General features: G+C 44.9%; 2 protein-coding genes across 3 annotated transcripts in view; one reads left to right on the plus strand and one right to left on the minus strand.

Annotated features, from left to right (window-relative positions):
* LRRC18 (leucine rich repeat containing 18) overlaps window positions 1-14,985 on the plus strand; it is a 40,400-nt gene extending 25,415 nt beyond the window's left edge. The window contains exon 3 of the mRNA XM_085608767.1: window positions 9,767-14,985. Coding sequence (XP_085464893.1) covers window positions 9,767-10,565 — 799 coding nt within the window. The 3' untranslated portion in view covers window positions 10,566-14,985. The remainder of the gene's footprint in view (window positions 1-9,766) is intronic.
* Window positions 1-19,389, minus strand: part of WDFY4 (WDFY family member 4) — an 821,140-nt gene that overhangs the window by 197,378 nt on the left and 604,373 nt on the right. The gene's annotated exons all lie outside the window — the stretch shown is intronic.

The following is a 19,389-nucleotide window of genomic DNA, read 5'->3' on the forward strand; positions in this document are numbered from 1 at the left end:
GGGATTTATTTCTGGTAGCAGCTAGGTTCATTAGGATGCCTCTGAGAGTGGCCTTAAGGGCGTCCCACCCAATCAAGTCTGAGGTGTCACCTGCTTTGTTTTCTTGCAGGAATTGTTGAATTGCTTTACAAATTTTGGATTTGAATAGGTCTTCCTCCAAGAGTGTGTCAATAAGGCACCACACTTTTGGGGGTCGGTGAATATCTGTGAGTGAAAGACCAAGAGATATGGCTGCAAGTTCACTAATTAGTATGAGTGCAATCTTGGGGTTCTGTGTCGAGGGGACTAGACCTTTATCTATTAGTATGTAACCAATTTTTGTGAAGGTATGGTGAGGGGGAGAGTAAAAAGTATAGTCGTTACTACTCCGGTTGAATAGTCTCCAGGTGTGAATTAGATTGTTGTTCTTGCATCAAAGTCTTATCTGTTTGCGAAACCTTCTGCCATGAAATTTGTGTGAGGAGATTCTATCCAGGACACCGTCCATTGGAAGGCTGAGGTCCCCCACTTATGATGAAGCCAACATTATCTGGGATTACTGAAAAATGTTTATCCAGGTCCTGCCAAACGGCAATTGAATTGTCGTTAGGAGCATAGATATTCATAACGGCGATCTCCCTGTTTTTCCTTAGTATCCTTGTGATTAACCATTGTACTTGATGGTAGTGTGTATGGGAGAGAACGGATATCCCAGATTTGTTTGCGAATAAGATGATGACTCCATTTTAAAAAAAAATCTATGGCTGGGGGGAGTACAGTGTCTGCGACCCAGGGGCAATAGAACCGGGCATCTTTAACAGATTCAACAGGAGTCTCTTGCAGCAGAGGTATGTCTCCTTTCAGTTTATTACAGTAATCAGTGATTTTTATCTGTTTTACTGGGTGTGAGAGACCTTCAGTGTTTAATGATAGAATTCTGATATCAGCCATTGATTAATGGTGAGGGCGAGTGGTTCTTGGAGAGTTAACGCTGGTGTGCAAGGTGATGAGTGCAAAGAAACCTTATGCGGAGGGGATGACCTCAAGGTGGTATGTCTGTGTAGAGATGTGCGTACATTGTGCCACAGTGGCAAGAGAACTCTATCTCATTGTAGAAACAATATTCACTTGTTACAGAATCATCTTTGACAAGATATATTCTAATGAGATACAACTAGGAGAAAACGATAGCAAAAGTAACTTATGTAAGTAAGTAACCTGTAGGGAGACCCAAGGTGTAGAAGAACTATTTGTGTGTGGTTATTATCACAAGCAGAAGGGAAGCAGCGAAGGGTAGTAATACCGCAGGAGTGCAACAATACTTGGTAGCATAATGAGGGTGGAACAATGCGCTAAAGCATACACAAGAGTGCTAGAATGGAAAAACAGAGAGGCACATGAGCATGCACAAAGGCATAGTGAACAGAGCACACAGAGGGCATCATATTTATCACTAAACAATATTGCAGAACAATTTCAAACAATGTGAGCAGAACTGGTACAATGTAAAATTGGTGATGGCAGAACATTGAGGATCATGACAGGACCCGCTATTGTGACCGACTCAAATGGTCATGGGTAATGTAGGGACATTGGGTAAAAATAACCTAGCAGCTCAACAATGCAGGTCAGTATAATGGTGAAGGGCTCATACCCTTAGGGATGCATAAAAGCACATAAGCACAGGTGCATGCATATGAACAAAAAGTGTAGAGTAGCATAGCAACTGAGGTTATCATGGGTAGTAGTCCTAAAAAGTGTCAGGCATAATGAACAAGGCCGGTTCACTGTAGGCTTAACACGGTAAAGCATTAAGTGACCAGGTAAAGTCTGATGTAGCGATCAACCCAGATGACCGAGGAGGGGTAGGTTCAGATCGACATATCAGTCTGAGTGGCTAGGTCCAAAAAGGCTTGAAGGTCAGCAGGAGCGTAGAAGACCATTGCTTTGCCCTTAAAGGATATACAAATTCTAGCTGGATCAGTGTAGGAGAAGGGAATGTTGCGCTCTCTCAGTCCTTGACGAAGTGCCAAGAAGCCCTTCCTTGTCGCTACAGTTTATTTGGAATAGTCCTGGACAATTGTGATGTGAGATCCATTCCATTTGATTTATTGATTTTTCCTCATGTAGGCGAGGATTGATTCAGTTTGCAAATTTCGTATTGATCGGAAGATCATTGTTCTTGAGCGAATGGAGTGGCCAGATGTGGTATTAGGCGGTTTGGTTAAAGAGATTCTGTGCGCCTGTTGGATTTCAGTCTTTGTCGAACTTGAGGCCAGTGTGACCGGGATCCAGGTTTCCAGGAATTCAACGCAGGAGTTGGCGTCTTTTTCAGCATTCTCTGGTACGCCAATTACAGTGTTTGAGTTCTGAGTGTTCTCTTGCCATCGTCTTCATTGAGCAGTATAAAAGGTCCAAACATCTTACAGTCGAGGTGTTGGAATCTTCAGTGGAGCTAATTCTAGACTCGGCCCAGTGAATCTGCTGTAGAGACCCCTCATGTCTTCGTGAAGAGCTTGGATATCTTGCCGCATGGCGTCCGTGCTGGATTTAGTATCTTGGGCTAAGTCATGGAGAGCACCCAGGTGCTGAATGATGACTTCAGCATTAGCATACGTAAACCTTTTGGGCTTTATTGGAGAGTCAGGAATTGGGGATCAAGTTTGGGTTGCTTGTGGGGTGCTTTGCTATCCTTGTGCTCTTTGTGCTCTTTGTGATCTTTTAATTGTTTCCCCTTATGGTCAGCCATCTTGAGAGAGAAGCAGAGTATGAGCTGGGGTATGAGTCACACAGGCTGGGGAGTGCAAGCACTGCCTGGGGGTGACTGTTGGGAGACTCGAATTGGTGGAATTGCGTGTAGGAGCTCAATATAATGGGAGCCATCCCCCGCTGATCATTGCTTGTTGTTATTGTCTGTTGTACCTACTGGCAGCTGTTTGTTTGGTCGTTGCTTGTTGCCTGTTGTCTCTATGCGAGAAATTGCACAAAATGCACTTAGTGGTTAGCCTGCTAGTGTGGACACCTGGAGGATTGCCCGCTAGCCTGTTTGCCAGCCACTTGTCATCTAGCCTGAAAATTGCCCTCCCGGTCAAACTCGCTTGAGTTATTGGCTCTGGTCACCACCCACAATGGTGTAGTTGAAAGACAGGCAGCGGGGTGTGAGATTGAGGCTGGGGGGATCTTGTAGGGATCCTATGGATCCAGTAACAGAGTCAGTCTGAGCAACATAGTAAGGGCAGAGTAAGCTCAGAATGAGCTCTCATCTGCGATATAGCCACCATTTTAAAGTCAGGCATAGAGTGCTACACTTCAAATGGACTTCAAAGAGGATCTGTGAGGGCCCGTTGCCAGAGGGCCATGGTAGACCTTCAATGTAAAGGTTAGAGCACATGTTCAGATCTGGCAGGCCACAGGGGCCGCGTGGGAGGTACAGCGATCAGGGCACCAACGTGTTGGGAGGTTATGTAAGCCTCAAATGGTCGCCACATGGCTGATGCATCAGCGTGTTTTCTGCTAGGTTTCAGGGAGGCAGACACCAGGCACACAGTGCTGTGGCACATTGTGGGGAGTGGGAAAGGCACAGAGGTGCTGGAGCAGGGCAGGTATGCTGCTTGCGGCGGGTTTAAGAGCCCGCTACTTATCTGGTGTAGGTGGTGGTGCACAGCCAGCGATGTTCGGTAGAGAGATGATTTCAGCATGCTGATCAGCTCGAAACCCACCTTTATTCTCCGGGGCTTCTGACGGCATTGCTGCTCAAGATGGCCTTCGCCACCTCTGGGAGCCTTCCTGTACGGCTGCCTCGCCCCACGTCAACTTCCTGACCAGCAATTGATTGCATCGAACGGCTCACAGCCACTGTGTTCATGCAGCACTCCAGCTGCGGGGTCAACGTTACTTTCGCTGCAACACCATAGTTCTGACACATTGCCGGAAAGCTGGATTTGTCTGGCTGTTGGCAGGGTCACTTCATTAGAAAACATACCGAGGAGCCCCTGGGTCTGACAATCAAAAGGAATGCGGGGGAGTCCCATTTAAAGGACGGTTTCCCTCACCCACCCATAGGTGGCATGCTTCATCATCGGGTAACCTCCTCGCAAGGCAAACTTAGTTGCAGTGCAGGCTACAACCCCCTCTCTGAGAGGGAGGAGCTCAGGAATGTTTTGAATATGACAAAGAGATATCCTAAAACCTTTAGATGAGCAGGGTGTGGCGGGAGTTTAGTGAAAAAATGAAAGTGAGCTAAAACTAATTATGGTGTGTCGAACAAATTTTAATGAGTCAACCAGAGATCAAGATTAAAAGGGTTAAGCTTATGGCAGGAAAATTCAACCTGTCAGACTAATGATCGACATGTTTCAGACAAGCACCCTCCGTGGATGTGTATCGGCTTTCTTCAGGACCAAAACGTGAACATGTGAAATAACCACACCTACCAAATTGAGTAGGTGTAAGAAAGGTATACAACCAGTTTTCCCTTCCTAGGTGCACGTTTAACGGTCCCGAGGAGATACTCCCCAGGAACTGGATGCCACCTCGAGTGTGTGTGTGTGTGTGCCAAGGTTAAGGTGTCACAAGCCTACCTGATAATATGGGGAATATGTTGACCAGCCACTAATTTGAGTGATTAATATATCCAAAGCTGGTTGTATACCTTTCTTACCATTTCTTACTCAATTTTGGATGTGTGGTTATCGCGTTGTGCTGATTGGTCTTCTGATTCCATGTTCAGACATTTTTAATGTAAGCCTGTGGAGGGTGCAGTGAGTTGTCCGTTTGCTAAACTATGAACTTGCCTTATATTGTTGTCTGGGTCTTGTAGATTCTCCACAGCCTGGTGGGCTGAAGGGTCTGAATTTTATTATAGACACGGAGGCTAGTATTATCCCTCCCAGTATAAACTCTTCTCTGATGATTGCCTTCAACAAGGCAAGTTTAAAATCTTTGAGAAGTTTTGATGGATTCTTTTGGAGGAAGAGGTGTTTTCCTAAAGAAGTTTATTTCGAGTTGTGGATCAGTTAGAGTTTGCAGCTCATAAAAGATGGAAGAGGAATGGTTGCTTGAGGGTTTCATTATGTTTGGAATGTTTAAAGATGCTAAGTTCTATAAGCTTTACAGATGCTGCTGAGTGGTGGCAATAAGGGTTAGCCTCTGTGTCTTTAATAAAATCCAGATTTTCAGCCCACCACGGCTGTGGAAAATCTACATTGGTTTTGCATAGCGCATCCATCAAAATTAATTCTCTGAATATGACAACTAATATATACATTAATTTGTATTGAGGCATTCCCCAGAATTTTCACAACCCTAAGGTCTGAATTCCCTTCATCCTACTCAAACCACATAGAGGACCCCCAACTCTCTGTACCTCTGGTCAACTGCCATAGAACCAACCCTAGCCTACCAAAAGGGAGGCAACACAGTGTGAGACCAGGGGCTACAGTGCAATTGCCTACATTGGGTAACTGGATGCCTGTACCCCTATTCCGGTGCGAAAGTCTTTGTAGAATGAGGATTGCTGCCCGTCACTTCAGTGCGGTCCTAACAAGTATTGGATGGAGTGTGCATCTGTCCTTGCAGTCATTTAGTATTGCCTGCTGTTAATGAGCCTGCATCTGGTTCGACTTACTAACCCCACCTACCCCAAAATTTAAGGGGCTGGCTGGGTGAGATATCACGCGGTCACACGGAGCAGTGGATGCACCTCCTTCTGGTCGCAACTTCGTGGTGGCCTCCAAAAGAGGAAGCGAAGGTCACGTTAGTGATTTCCTGTCCCTTGTCCCGTGAATCGTGAGACAAGTACCAGGACGTCCACTCTGTTGCCCAGAGCCCTGCTGCCTTGGGCCAAGGAGTTGCAAACACATGAGAGGCGTGAATCTGGGGGGTCTCGGGCTGCGGCTCCCCTACGAGGTTGACCTCTGTCTATTATCCTAGGGATGCTCTCTTTAAATGACGCCTATAACTAGGGGATGAAAGAGCTCACCTTTGGTCACTCAGAGAGTCAAGTGAAGAGTTAGGATTACACTAAAGTACAGAGGGAGCTGAATTCTCCGGCTGAGGGACACAGCATATAAACACTCATCGTCAGGGTCGCAACCAGAGCAACAAAGAGGAGGATGAACTCACAGAGGGAAGACAGAGTCAGTGGCAGTGCCAGGATTACCCAGAGGTGAGCAGAAGCTCAGTAGTTTAAGTCACACAGTGTCTATAGGTCCCACATAGAAACAAGGGCTCTCATTACAAGTGGCTCGGTTAATTGTAATTTATGCGATAACTCTTATTACCGCACGTATCGCAACTATGGTTTTTGGGATAAATCGTGGCAGGGAAATCCAGCCGATATTTATCTTGGGAAAAAAATGCCCTGTATTTACTGGAGCACGTGGCTTTTGGTGCAGTAAGCACCAACATCCACATGTAATTCCCCCAAAATTCTTAATTAGGTGGTATCTATTGCACCCAATAAATTCAGACTCAGTGAAGGGTGATTTTGTCAGGTGCAATCACATCTTTTACCAGGCCCCTCGTAACGACGGCCAGAGTGCAGTGCTTAATTTGAGCCAGTGGTTGCCGGTGGGGGGCACCAGCACTCATGGCTGGGGACCGGCAGCGGCGGCTCCTTCGCTATGGCAGAGGAGTGTCAACCCCCTGGCAGCATCCTCAAAACGTGAAAAATAAAACTATAATAAAAAATGCTTATTAATGATGTTTTCTTTCCCTCTGAGGGTCAGGTCTTGGGGGGCGGGGCTATTGCGACTGCTGTTACGGAGGAGGAGTGGTGGGCACCGCTATCAGTGTGCATGTTGGTTTGGCTGGGCGTCTTAAGATGGCCTCACCAACATGTGCACTGAGCTGTCTCCGACCCGAGCTGCGTTGCCGGGTTGGAGACAGCAGGCACCGGCTCCCAGTCTCTCTGGGAGTGCAAATCGAGGGCGCTCAGGCCAATCCTGATGTTGCTCTCAGCAGCATGAGAGCAGCGTCTGGATTGGCCGCAGGGGAGTCTGGGAGCCTGTGCCAGCACTGGAGCCAGAGAGGAGCAGGAGAGCGTCGATGCCGCAGGTAAGTTACATTTTTTGTGTTGTGTGTTATGTCGTCATCTCGTTCCCCGCTCGCCCCACTACTGTGGTTTGAGACCGGCTGCTACTGGGCACCACCAGAAAAAACATTTCCTCAAATATTTTCTGAGTGCAAGAGAGGAAAAACACACAAACTGGAAAGAAGGAGGAAGAGAAAGATGTCACAGAGGGAGAAACCAGGACCCTGTACGAGGGAGATAAAGGGACAGGTAGTGTCTGGTAGCGGATTAAAGGCTACCAGTCGGTAGTCAGGGTGCCACGTTTAATTGCCCCGCCACTGGCTTCTGACCAGAGATTTGGGCACCAGCACTCTTTCTTTCACAAATTAAGCACTGCAGTAGTGTGAGCTGAGACTGTGCTGTGGAGAACTGCGAGTGCCTGCACTGTTTTATTCTGTAGCCAGCGATGGAGAGAAGGGGTAGGTACTGAGTCCAGGGAGTTGGGGTAAAGCGAAAGGAATGGATTTGGTGTGCATGACAGTGCAGCTGGAGCAGGCACTGTGTGTAGGTAGAGGGTGATAAGTGGAGGGAGCTATTGAAGTATGAAGGCTCAATGTGAAAGGGACTGGTAAAGTGTTCAGGCGCAGTGTGCCTGGTGCGGGTGCAGTGAGCATGGCGCAGGTGCAGTATACAGGAGGTGAGCACCTTATGCAACGAACGGCAAGTGCAAAAGCAAGAATCAGGGTAGTGTGCATGGTGTGGGCGCAGTATCCAGGGGGTGAATGCACTGTACAAGAAGTAAGGGCCAAGAGGCATTGTACGGGTGCAGTGCGCAAGGAGCAAGTTAGCACGTGGGTACAACTTGAATGATGAGGGCAGTGTGAAAAGAGGGTGCAGTGTTCGTGGTGCAGGTGTAGTGCACAGCCAGCAAGTGCACTGTGCAAGGAGCCGTAGAGAGTGCAGCGATCGGGCCTGATGTACAATTGATAATGCGTGCGTCCAGCGGCTATCTCTGTTCTTCCTGTAAATGGTTAATATGGAGCCTTAGAGCCTGAGGCCTGCGAAGAAGCCTGTAACTAAGAGCAGGTCCATCCTAGAATCAGTGCTGCACCAGGGAGAGCACACAGGAGCAGGTCCAGCCTTTAGCATGGGTGAGCTGGGCTCACGCACAGGGCGCTGACCTTCAGAGGGGTACAGGAGCTTCCTGTAGCAGTCTCCCTTTGACCTTGCTGCAAAGAAAAGTGTGTTAAACACTGGCACCCATGTCCACATTTTGTATGTTTTTCTTATCATTGTCCTCTTTTCTCTAATCCCCTCACGGACTCCACTACTCCCACCCAACCTGCCCCTCCCCCACCCGCCCTACCGCCCCGCAGCACTCTTTCGGTGAGCCGCCACTGCTTATTGTCATGAGGACCATGAACAGGAAATATCTCAGGCGAACGGTCTCGCGACAAGCCACACACGTGCAGCACTTCCCGCTTGATCAAAATGTTTTGCCTCTAGATTAAAGCGAAAGACTCACATAAACAGTTTTCGTGAGTGCACTAGAATGGAACTGGTTGGGGAACAAATCCAACTTTAGACGCTGCTGCCTGTCAGAATTACCCAATTGAGTTTCCTGTTACTGAGCTAAACAGTTATTTGGAGTGAATATAATTAGATCAAATTAAATTATTTAATTAACCTTAATTGTACGTCTAGCCCTATATCATGTTAATTCTATTATATTTAATTATTAAGCCTCATCTAACCCTAATACTATCCATAGCTGTACTACTTAATTAACTATGTAACCTTAATGTAAATTTATAGCTAACTTCAACAGTTTACTATGTTTATTTTAATTCAATTTAAAAAAGTAATCTTAACTTAATACTAATGCCAATCCTAACCATAATCCGTAATAGTTGTACGTTTTTTTAATTCAATTAAATAAGCAACATGAACCTTGACCTAATGTCAACACCTTACCATCAATTAATTTAAATTAAATTAAATAAGTAACCCTCAACTCCTAATTCAATTTAAATTAAGGTAACTCTAAGCCTCTACTGAAATTAAATTACCTCCATCCTACATGATATGCTATTGAATTCTTCTAATTCAATGTAGTGGCATGCAGCAGTACAGCACGAATAACACTGCTGACGGTGGGTGGGGCACTGGCAGGACTGTGGCGACAGGGCTGTGGGAGTGGACTACATAGATTTCCACTTCAAAACTCTGGTATTACTTGGAACGCATCTAGGGAGGTGGATGTGTAATTGTGGTAGAAGGATTTCAGCTAGAATTGTGAGTATAATGGCATGAGGTTAACTGGGAACAACCTGATATCCTGGATACAAAGGAAGTGGTACCTAGTTCAAGAAGGTGGGGGGAGGACTACATTCCTGGATAGCAAATTAACACATCAATTGTTAAATCAAAGTAACTACGAATACCTCTTCCTGAGTAGTAAAAACCAGTGAACATTAACTCAGCAGCAATCAAATGTGAAAGAAATCATGGAATCGATTGTTATGGTCCCAGATGCTGCCATAAGGCTTTACTGGGTTGTAGTTAATTGGTTAGAGGAACACGCATTAATGTGGAATACATAACCTGTTAAATCAGAGAGTGAGTTGTGACAGCAGAGAAATATTGCTTGGTCTACAGCTCAAAACAATTATGTTTGCAATTTGTAACAAAAAGTTTGCTAAAGCATGCCATTAAATAATGTCAATTCCATTATCCCATGTAGATTTCAGTGCATTTCACTCTTGCTCTTTATAGGAAAATGGCTAAAGGAAAACGCAAATCTGGCCCAAAGGGAAAGAAGATCACCCTCAAGATTGCTAAGAATTCCATCAAGATTACTTTTGATGGCAAACGCCGCCTTGACCTGAGTAAGATGGGGATCACCACGTTTCCTAAGGTCATCTTGAAGTTGGCCGAAGTGGAGGAGATGGATCTCAGCAGAAACATGATTAAGAAGATTCCAGACTACATTGAAAAGTTTCAGAACCTGCGTTGGCTGGACCTCCACAGCAACCAGATTGAGAAGCTTCCAGAGACCATCGGAAACCTTCCGAATCTGTTTCACCTCAACCTAGCCAACAATAAAATAAACAGCAAGAACCTGCCCCAGGAGATCACTAATCTCAAGAATTTACGTAATCTGAACCTCGGTCTCAACTCCCTTGAAACCATTCCCAATAAGATTGGTGCATTGCAAGCGCTTGAGGAAGTGGGCCTGTTCGACAACCTTCTGACTGTCCTCCCAACCAGCTTGAAAAAGCTCCCCAAGCTGAAGAAGCTCAACACGAAGCGAAACCCATTCCCACAAGAGGAGGGCGAACCAGAGATCATAGATTCCATCAAGCGTGTGGAAGCCCTCTACCTAATCAATGAGAATGATTTATGTGAGCCTTGCAAGACCAAGTCTAAGAACGAGAGGGACAAGCTAAACAAGTTGGCAATATTGGCACCCTCCTCCCAAAAGAGAGCCAATTTTCCCAACTTTCTCACACCCAACTCAACTGCAAAGGAGAACCAAGAGGAGTGGAGGGGAAAGGGTGATCTGGTGGATTAGATAAAGGTCGATCTCATGATGTGTCCATCAATCAGACCTATGCCTAGGAGCAAAACACTTCCTCCCGAAGGTTATACTGTTTTCAAAAATAGATATGATTGGCAGATGTGGACCTTTTGTTTTTGATTTTTCATGATGGAAATGTCAACTGCTTGGAAATTGTGAACAGGTACTTGTATACAGACTCAGTTTTATTTCTGACAATGATCTGGTGATGGTTTAAAGAAGCTGTGGCTGATGTGGGGAAGGGTACGCTGTAAGAGAAAGGCTAATTTTATGAGCCATGGTGCTAATCTCTTAACAAGCCCTCTGTTCTCAGTTTTATCTGCAACACAAAGCATAACCTATTTAGGTCAACAAGTGATTTTCATCAATGACAGTCGATGTTCTTCCTCTAAGCAATATACACTAAATCATTAACTTTAAATATCTATCTACTGGCAACATCGAGGCAAAAATGATTGATGATCAAAATATAAGTAAAGCATTTGCATTTCCTCCCTAAACTCAATCAGAACAATGTTTTAGGAATTCACCAATACGCATCCAACCTAAATTTAGAACCTGCAAGTTGTGGAGACTTCGTCTCAAGTGAGCCGCAGTCCTAGCATAATAGTGCACCTTGTTAGAACCTGTTCCTGCTACAGCGGCCCAGCATGTGTATTTCCAATTGGTGTCCAGATATTTGCTCCGCTGTTAAACAGATCCAATTGCTAAATCCTGTCACGTACCATGTTTAATGTTGTACTAGTTGATCAGATTACTTCTCAACCAAACTATCAGCTTAAGACCCTAGTTTTAGCTTGAACCTGTAAGATTGTCTTCATGGATATTTGCCTTCGGGCTGTGTATTACTGTCGTTGAAATGCATCTCCATGCACACATTCACGCTCTATTTGATGGATTCCCCATTACGAAGTAAGATTAACAAGCAACACTCATCTACAGTTCTTCTCTCCTGAGGCATTCTGAGGACCCTCTTCTAGAAACTTCTCTGGGGACTATCGTACCTCTGGAATCTCTAGAGATCCCAAACAACATGCTTTTTTGACGTCCCACCAGAATTTACGAAAACTCTCCACAGAGGCACCTCTGTGAACTCAGCCACTTCAGGCATCTATGAAGATTCACCTTCTATACTCTGGATCCTCCACAGGCAGCTGTTAGTTGCCTTGTTCTATAGGCTGATAAATATTTAACACAAGTTTGTTTGTGAACTCATGAACTTGAGTCAACTCAGTGCCTGCTCTCACTCGCCTCCCAAAGGACACCTTGCACAGGCATCACTCTGCAGGGCCCTCCTTCTTCAGAGATTTGCAGCCCAATATTCCTCAATTCTGTGTACCTTCAATAGGTATTTCTCTTGGCAGCTCGGGACCAGGTGCCTATAACAACCATTTGCAAGCAGGCACTGGTGATGTCCACTGGTGTAAAGGTATCTTTGAAAAACATTCTCATTTTGTCAAATGTAAGAACCATTAACCACTGGGCATCGCGAGTGACTCTTCACCAAAGGAAGTTCTGGAAATCCCAAGGACATGTTTAAAAATCGAATCCATTAAGAAACTTTGACCCCTGATTCACCTCGACTAATGTTAGAGGACATTATACTCTCAGTAGTCTTATCCTTGAAGATCTCCTTTTTAAGGTAATCTGTGAGCATTCTTCACCATAAGGCTGGCCTGAAAGTTATCCCTGCCCCTCCCCAGCACTGTTGAGAATCCTCAGCCCTCCAAAATCTCATGGCTCATTCTTGGTACAACATGTCTGCACATTTGGTTTGATCTTTTAAACCGCTGAAGACTTCTTTGTGACTCCCCAGTGGGGATTATCTTATAGAGTCTTTGTTCCCTAAATGCCCCTTTTTAATACCTTACCAATTGCCTGGTTCAGCAGTTTTCTTCCCACCACTGCCATCATATGTATGATGACGACAGGGCTGTGTCAAGTACTGGTCTGTTTTGGGTCTGTAAAGCATTGAATTCAATGGGAATTCTGCCAGTGAAGTCTTCACTGGTTTGTGGAGTGATTAGAAGAGTAAGATTGATAAACCCAAACACTGGGACCTAAGAGCCCCCTCAACAAGTGTCACTATGCTTATGATGAAATGCCCTCTCCCAGGCTGGGCTTGGGGTCCTGGCACAACTGATAATCTCAAGGAAAGGAAAGTCTTCTAGTGAGACTGTGACTGCTCCAAGCATGAGGCCAGGAGGAACTAGAGTGAGCGTGATTTGGTGCTGCTGAAGGCAAGACGTTTGTGGCACTGCCAGAGCATAGGAACCTTGCCCATCGCCATTGCTGTGCCAGTGAAAACCCAACCAGAATTACTGTAACAAAAACAAAAACAACTGAATGGCTGGCATTGCATTCCAGTGTACTGGTATCACATCTAGGGTGATCCCATATATCTGTTCAAATATTGTAGAGTCCAATCCGTGGGATCAGTCTGATGCACCGTGTGCCATGGTCAGAGTCTCTTGCAGGTCTGAGTACTAGGAAGTTCTGGTGGTGAGAAGACCCAAGTGGAGTTTTCCTACCCAGAGCCCTTAATGATAGAGATTTCAGCTTTGAGGGAAGACAGTCTTTTTGCTGACAAGACCCATTGGCAAACTCTTTATCTGACAACCGGCACCCAAAGCAATCCCAATGATGAGTGGTTCCCAGTGCAGTCTGAACAGGCCTGTATACTTTTTTGATTCTGGTGTGCGGTAGCGAAATAGTCTAAGGTTCGCTGAAGTTTGCTTCTGCTTTGTGCGAAACAGAGAAAAAACATCCAAAGAGAAGACACAAAACATGAAATGTCATTTAGTCAGAAGACATAAGGGCATATTTACAGGCAACTAGCACCACCGGAACACCATTTGTTTTGACGCTCCGGTGGCGCTGTGTGCTGGCCCATATTTACAAGGCCACGCAAAGTCACTTTGTGTGGCTTTACACAGCCTCGTAAATATAGCTCTCTTTTACATAATATTCTGTGTTAAAGGGGCGTTTCATGGGTGTTGTTGTGGGTGTTCCCACACAACATCTATGGCTTTTTGACACTGCCCCAGATTTACAAGGGTTGGTAAATCTGAGACAGAGCCAAAAACGAATTCCTTTCAAGGGGAGGTGTTAAAGTGGTGCAAAGTGGAGAAATGCTTTTATTTCTCCTTGTTTTTAGGTCTCGCCTGACCCAGCGCATGCGCTGGTCTGGCGAGACTTATTGAGAGGGCTCCAAAAAGTGCTGCCAGCCTAGAGCTACAGTGCACGTGCGCGGGCGAGCGCCCCGCGCTTGACCCCGATCACTTTCACTTTCGCGGCCGCACAGCCGCTTTGATGTTTGATCCCGATCACTTTCGGGGCCGCAGGGCTGCTTGGCATAGCCAATAGGTCTCGCTTTTGGGACCTTATAAGTATTTAGTTATGCAACTGTTGCATGGCTAAACACTTATAATGTCCCAAAGGTGAGACCTATTGGCTATGCCAATGCTTGTTTGCTCTTTCTATGCGTGCTGCATTGTGCAGCACACATAGGAGCAAAATGCCATGAATTGTTTTTGTGCAGGAAGGTGTCCCTTCCTGCACAAGCACAATCATCCCTGCAACCCAGGCACCCTTGCACCATGGTGCAAAAGTGCCTGCGTTGGCGCATGGCTGCTGTTTGTGCGCTGGTGCAGGAGAGAGCACAGTTGTGCGCTGTATTCCTGTAAATACTGGACATCCCTGTTCTTTTTAAATGATGCAACTCCGCACAGTAAAATTGCTTGCTGCTCTGCGCTGCACCATTTCATTGTAAATATCCCCCATAGTTCCAGTGCTGCCAGAAAACTTGAGTAGGAAAGCTGTATCCGACAGCGTGCTCAGGAATGAAAGCATGGAGGCTTTGAGGTTGGCAGAGCGTGTGAGCAGGATTGTTCTGTTCATGTTGCTCCTGAGGCTCTGATTGGAGCTTAGTATGCATACAGTGAGAACTTTAGCAGATTCTCTCTTTTGCAGTAAACATACTAGAGGGATTTGCCCTGCGTCTTTAATTCGTGAAAAAGTCTATGCATCCAATAGGAAAGGTTTGTAAGCGTTTCCCTGACATTCTAAGTAAAGAGGTCTGAAACGGCTTTAATGTTGTAAAATGCCACGTCATGATTGAGACACAGCGAGGTTTGACACGAAGGGCTGCGCATTGATTGGTGGGTGGCCATTTTGTGAAGTACAATGTATATAAGGTTTTAGTCCTGCGATATAAAATACCGTATAATAACTGGAAAATCACCTCTCTGTGATATCAATTCTCTGTAATGATAGGTAGACCACTCTTTTGTGATATAGCATGGTGAATAATAGTGATTGTCAAACTGGCCTCATGTGATGTTAAGTAATGTATGATAATTCATTGGCCGTCTCACTAGGAATTCCAAAATAAAATACAAACACTTTGCAAGTTCTTCTCGTTGTGAACAGTGTTTTGTAAAAAAAAAAAAAAGAAGAAAAAAAAAACTGCAGGCGCCTAAAGTTTGTCTTATTATCCTGCCGTGTTGTGAGTGAATGCCGTGGTTGCCAAATACTAAAGGCACCTAGCCTTGGTTCAACCATATGCCACTTTCTTCCACCACCCTAAACTTCCTGTAGCTTTATCTACCTTTTGAGGGTTAATTTTTCATGCTTGCTTTCTCCATTGTCACTGTTTTCTATCTTTAACTTCCTCATTTCTCCCTCTTCCTCCGGGTCAAAGTCTGATGATAAAAAACACAAGTCCTAGTTCCCAAAAATGAGTATCGGTGACCACCACCTGCAACCACCGGCACAAATTAGGCTTGGATTAACCCCAGTCTACAGTGATTTACAGTTTGAGCACTGATCCTGTCACAGATGGAGGATACAGACAAGCAATGTGAGATATTGGCTCACAGCATATTGTTATTTTAATGGCCAAAGCGGCTTGGAAAACGTTCAAACAAACAAATTCATAACCTAAGGTAAACTACGGGATAGTAGCAGTGGCGGCTGGTGACATTTGAAAGTGGCGTGGCGTAACATTATTGCCGTACTGCACTGCGGCGAGCGAGAGTGCCCGAACAACCTACGGGGGGTTCTCCCCCCCCCCCAAAAAAAAAGTTTGACAAAAGAGTGAACTAACGGTTAATTTTTAAGCAAATATGAGGAAGCAGGAAGGTTAATAAAGCAATTAGTGCTGGTTCTAATAAACATAGATCGGCCACTGCACCTCCCCTTCCCTCACTTCACACAGCTTTGCTCTTGTACCTTCACCCAGCTCCACAGAGACCCACGCTCACTCACAGGTGTACACACAGCTCTCTACTGGGGATTGGCAAGTAGACAGACAAATACACAACTGACAAGCAGACACATCTCAGTCCTGAAACTGTAAAGCAGAGACACCCAAACTGATCTTATAATAGGAATTATAATGCAGATAAATAGTCAGACACTCGGCCTCCTCCCCCCTTCCATCTCAAATGTTCAAGCTTGTACCTCTGAAAGTCTGCAGTCTAAAAGCCAGGAAGTAGTTAGGGGTATGAGGCATTAAAAAATGTTTAAATAATGCTGGCATATCAATCCGGAACTTTTTAGAGAACGAATTGGACATGAACGTGATAGCAGAAGCTACCCAACATTTCCCAAAAGATAGTATGAACATAAGTAACTCCCCTGTCAGCATATGGGACGCATTCACAGCTACACCATGTGGTATAATGATTAACCAGGGGGCCATTAGAAACAAGACAGTAAAAAAATGGATTCTCTAGCAAAATAAATAAAAGACCACTTCAGTTGAGCACTCTTAAAAATGTGTTTACCCTGAAATACTCAGAAATCAGGGTTCAAGAACAAAGTAAAAAAACATATGCAAATTAAACAAAGAAGCATAGCATTACCTACATACTTAGAAATTAAGCAAAACTGTTTCCTACTATCGCTTGCTAAATATACTACGTTCAGTTATATGCTGCAAACAATAAAATAACCCTAGAAAAAGCGTCTCTTTTTCTTAAAAGCATTTTTTTATGCTAGTGATCAGACCAGTAATATTGAAAGCAATTGCATCTGTGCCTAGTAGCAAAGCACCTGGATCCAGTAGCCTGACTGCTTTTTATACAACATTTGCAGACAGAATCATCTCGCCAATAGAAATTTTAATTTAAATTACAGGCTCATATAATTAATATAAGCAAAGGCCAAAATCTACGCAAAAATCCTTGTTGCCAGGTTGGAGACAATCATCACTAAATTAATATAGCACTCATAATCCATATTTGTCAAAGGCGTAATGACAAGTGACAACACTCTGTTTTACAATGTGATTGAAAAGGCCTATTTGTGGCGGTTACGATAGACATAGGTGCAGAAAAGGGCCCTGACAGATGCTATCCAAGTGCCATATTACAGTACTTTGCCCTTGCAGACAACTTTACAAGGATGGTTGTGGCCTGGTAGTATGAACACCTTGATAAAACTAATAGGTCTCCCCAAGGACGAGGTATTGACTTTGGCAATCAGGCAGGGGTGGTGACCTGGTGGGGTGGATAATGGTACGGTTTAAAAAAGCTATTTGAAACGACTAGTGCTTTTTTCCCTTCTGTCTGTGCTGGGAGGGGGGAAAATAAATTGGGACGTGGAGAAAAAACATGGACGGGCAGATGGGTGGTTGGAGAAGAAACAGGATGGGGCGGGTAGGAGGAAGGACCTATGCTGTCGCCTTTATTATAGCATCGGACACAAACACGACATGGCCACCGACCTGCTACTCGCATACCAGCGAGCACAGAGCAGACAGACTCCCCATGTAGTCTGGCATAAGAGACAATATCACCTCTACACCCACAAGCATTGTGTTGACTCCGCCTTGTACAGAGAATCACCTTCAAGGAAACGCGCATATCACAAATCAATCAGCAAAACGAAACCAGAATTCATAGCAGTCGCGGTTCACAATACTTGCGGGGGGGAGGGCTTGCATGTGGGTGGGGGTCGGGGGGCTTTAAAAAATAAAGAGATAACGTTAAAAAAATAAAACTTACCTGACCGCCCGGGTCCGCGCCGCCTCTGCTGCTGGGCAGGGGTCCTGCGTTGGAGCCTTCAGCGTCTTCTGTGTCACTGGAGTGGCTGGCAACCCCTCCCAGCCAATCCAGACGCTGCTCCAGTAGCGCCAGGATTGGCTTCAGCAGGGATGCTCCCTGCCCATTAGGGGGCTGCGGCATGAAGCAACCCTGGCTCCCCTAAGGGGAAGGCTAGTGCGCATGTTCGGGCTGGTCATAAAAATGACCAGGCCAAAACCGAACATGCGCACTATTGCTGTCTAGTGTGCTTTCACTCAAACCCTGAATGCTGCCGCTGCCCCACCCCCTTCAGCGTCCTTCTTTCTTCTTCTGACGCTAATTCCAATCAGGAGCACGTCCGTGGCATTAGTGGGGCAACGCCCCAGCGCCCCAATGGACCCACCGCCACTGGATAGTAGGTTAATTGACACCATGACATAGCTGGCCATACTTATAATAAAAATTGTACCTATTTTGAATTTGTTTATTTTTTAATGATATCCAGGCTTTAGTCACATTCGTTCCTAAAACAAATGAAGTTATTTACGGTTCAGACAAGGTTGGCCTGCACATTAATAATGTCAGCTGGGGGTTGGCCAGAATTGGTTTGCACATAAGTAGAGCGCAATCATAGTTGGTGCATACATATTATGGTTTTTGTTGAAGCTCTATCAGTTTTGGTCGATACATTATGGTCATTTGAGGCTCAACCAGAGTGGGTCAGTACAAACCATGTCAAACCATAAAGCATGGGGCTAATTTGAAAGTTTTCCTTCAAAACTGGCTATTTAACCATATTGTGCTGTATTATGGTTAGGCCTGGCGTTGTGGTGCAATATGACGCGGGTGTCAAACCATCTGTCAGGGCTGCTGTCCGCTCTTGTATTAAAAACCTGCAAAACCCCAAAAACACACGAGCAAGCAAACCCCAGTGTGAATGTGCCCGTTTCAAGGTGCCTTTCCCTGGGATTCTTCCTCAATAATAATTTCGTAAAAATAGAACTTGATGGTGATGTGTATACCATATTTGACCAAAATTATTGATGACAAAAAGCCGTGGATTTTAGAGAGTGTTCTAAAGAGCTCAAAAAAGAATGAGGCAATTCGCTAGTATTCATCTTCAGCAAAATCAGGAAAAATGTATGTGGTACAAACACTTAATGGGCAAAGGAAAACATGTTTGTTGCATAGAAGAAATATTGCCTGAAAAAGTGCGCCCCGGCAGAAAAATACTCGTTATAATGCCTGCGATGGGAGAAAATCACCAATTTAAAAACAAGCATTTGCAATGCAATAGGTCTCGCATTTTGCGAGTTTGAGCTATTGGCATTGTAAATGACAATTCCTTTTATTTATGTTTTGGTTTTTAAAACATAAATAAAAGACATTGTCATTTACAATGCCAATGGCTTAAACTCTCGTAAATGCGAGACCTATTGCATTGCAAATGCTTGTTGTATTAGGAATCAGCAACTGAAGTTTATATATTAGGATTCGCCAGCTTAGCACGACTCCCAAATAATGGCGAGGCTATCAAATAGCTGACAGACGGTGTAGGGGGCTGTCAAATAGGAGCATTAGGGGTTGGGCCCAAAGGCAATGATTTTGTGATTTGTTTTTTTTTCTGAAAAGCAATTGAAGAAGCATTTTCGCTTTTGATTGCTCCAAAGAGTACAATTTCGATATGTAATCATTGGCCAGGCGAGTGCGCCATTGAAAGCTTTTCATTTCATCAAATGACAAAGAAACAACAGTTGAATCAAATAAAATCCAATTTCTAAGTTCTGATA

This window comes from Triturus cristatus, chromosome 1_2, assembly GCF_964204655.1.
Source record: "Triturus cristatus chromosome 1_2, aTriCri1.1, whole genome shotgun sequence".
In the NCBI taxonomy this organism is placed as follows: Eukaryota; Metazoa; Chordata; class Amphibia; order Caudata; family Salamandridae; genus Triturus; species Triturus cristatus.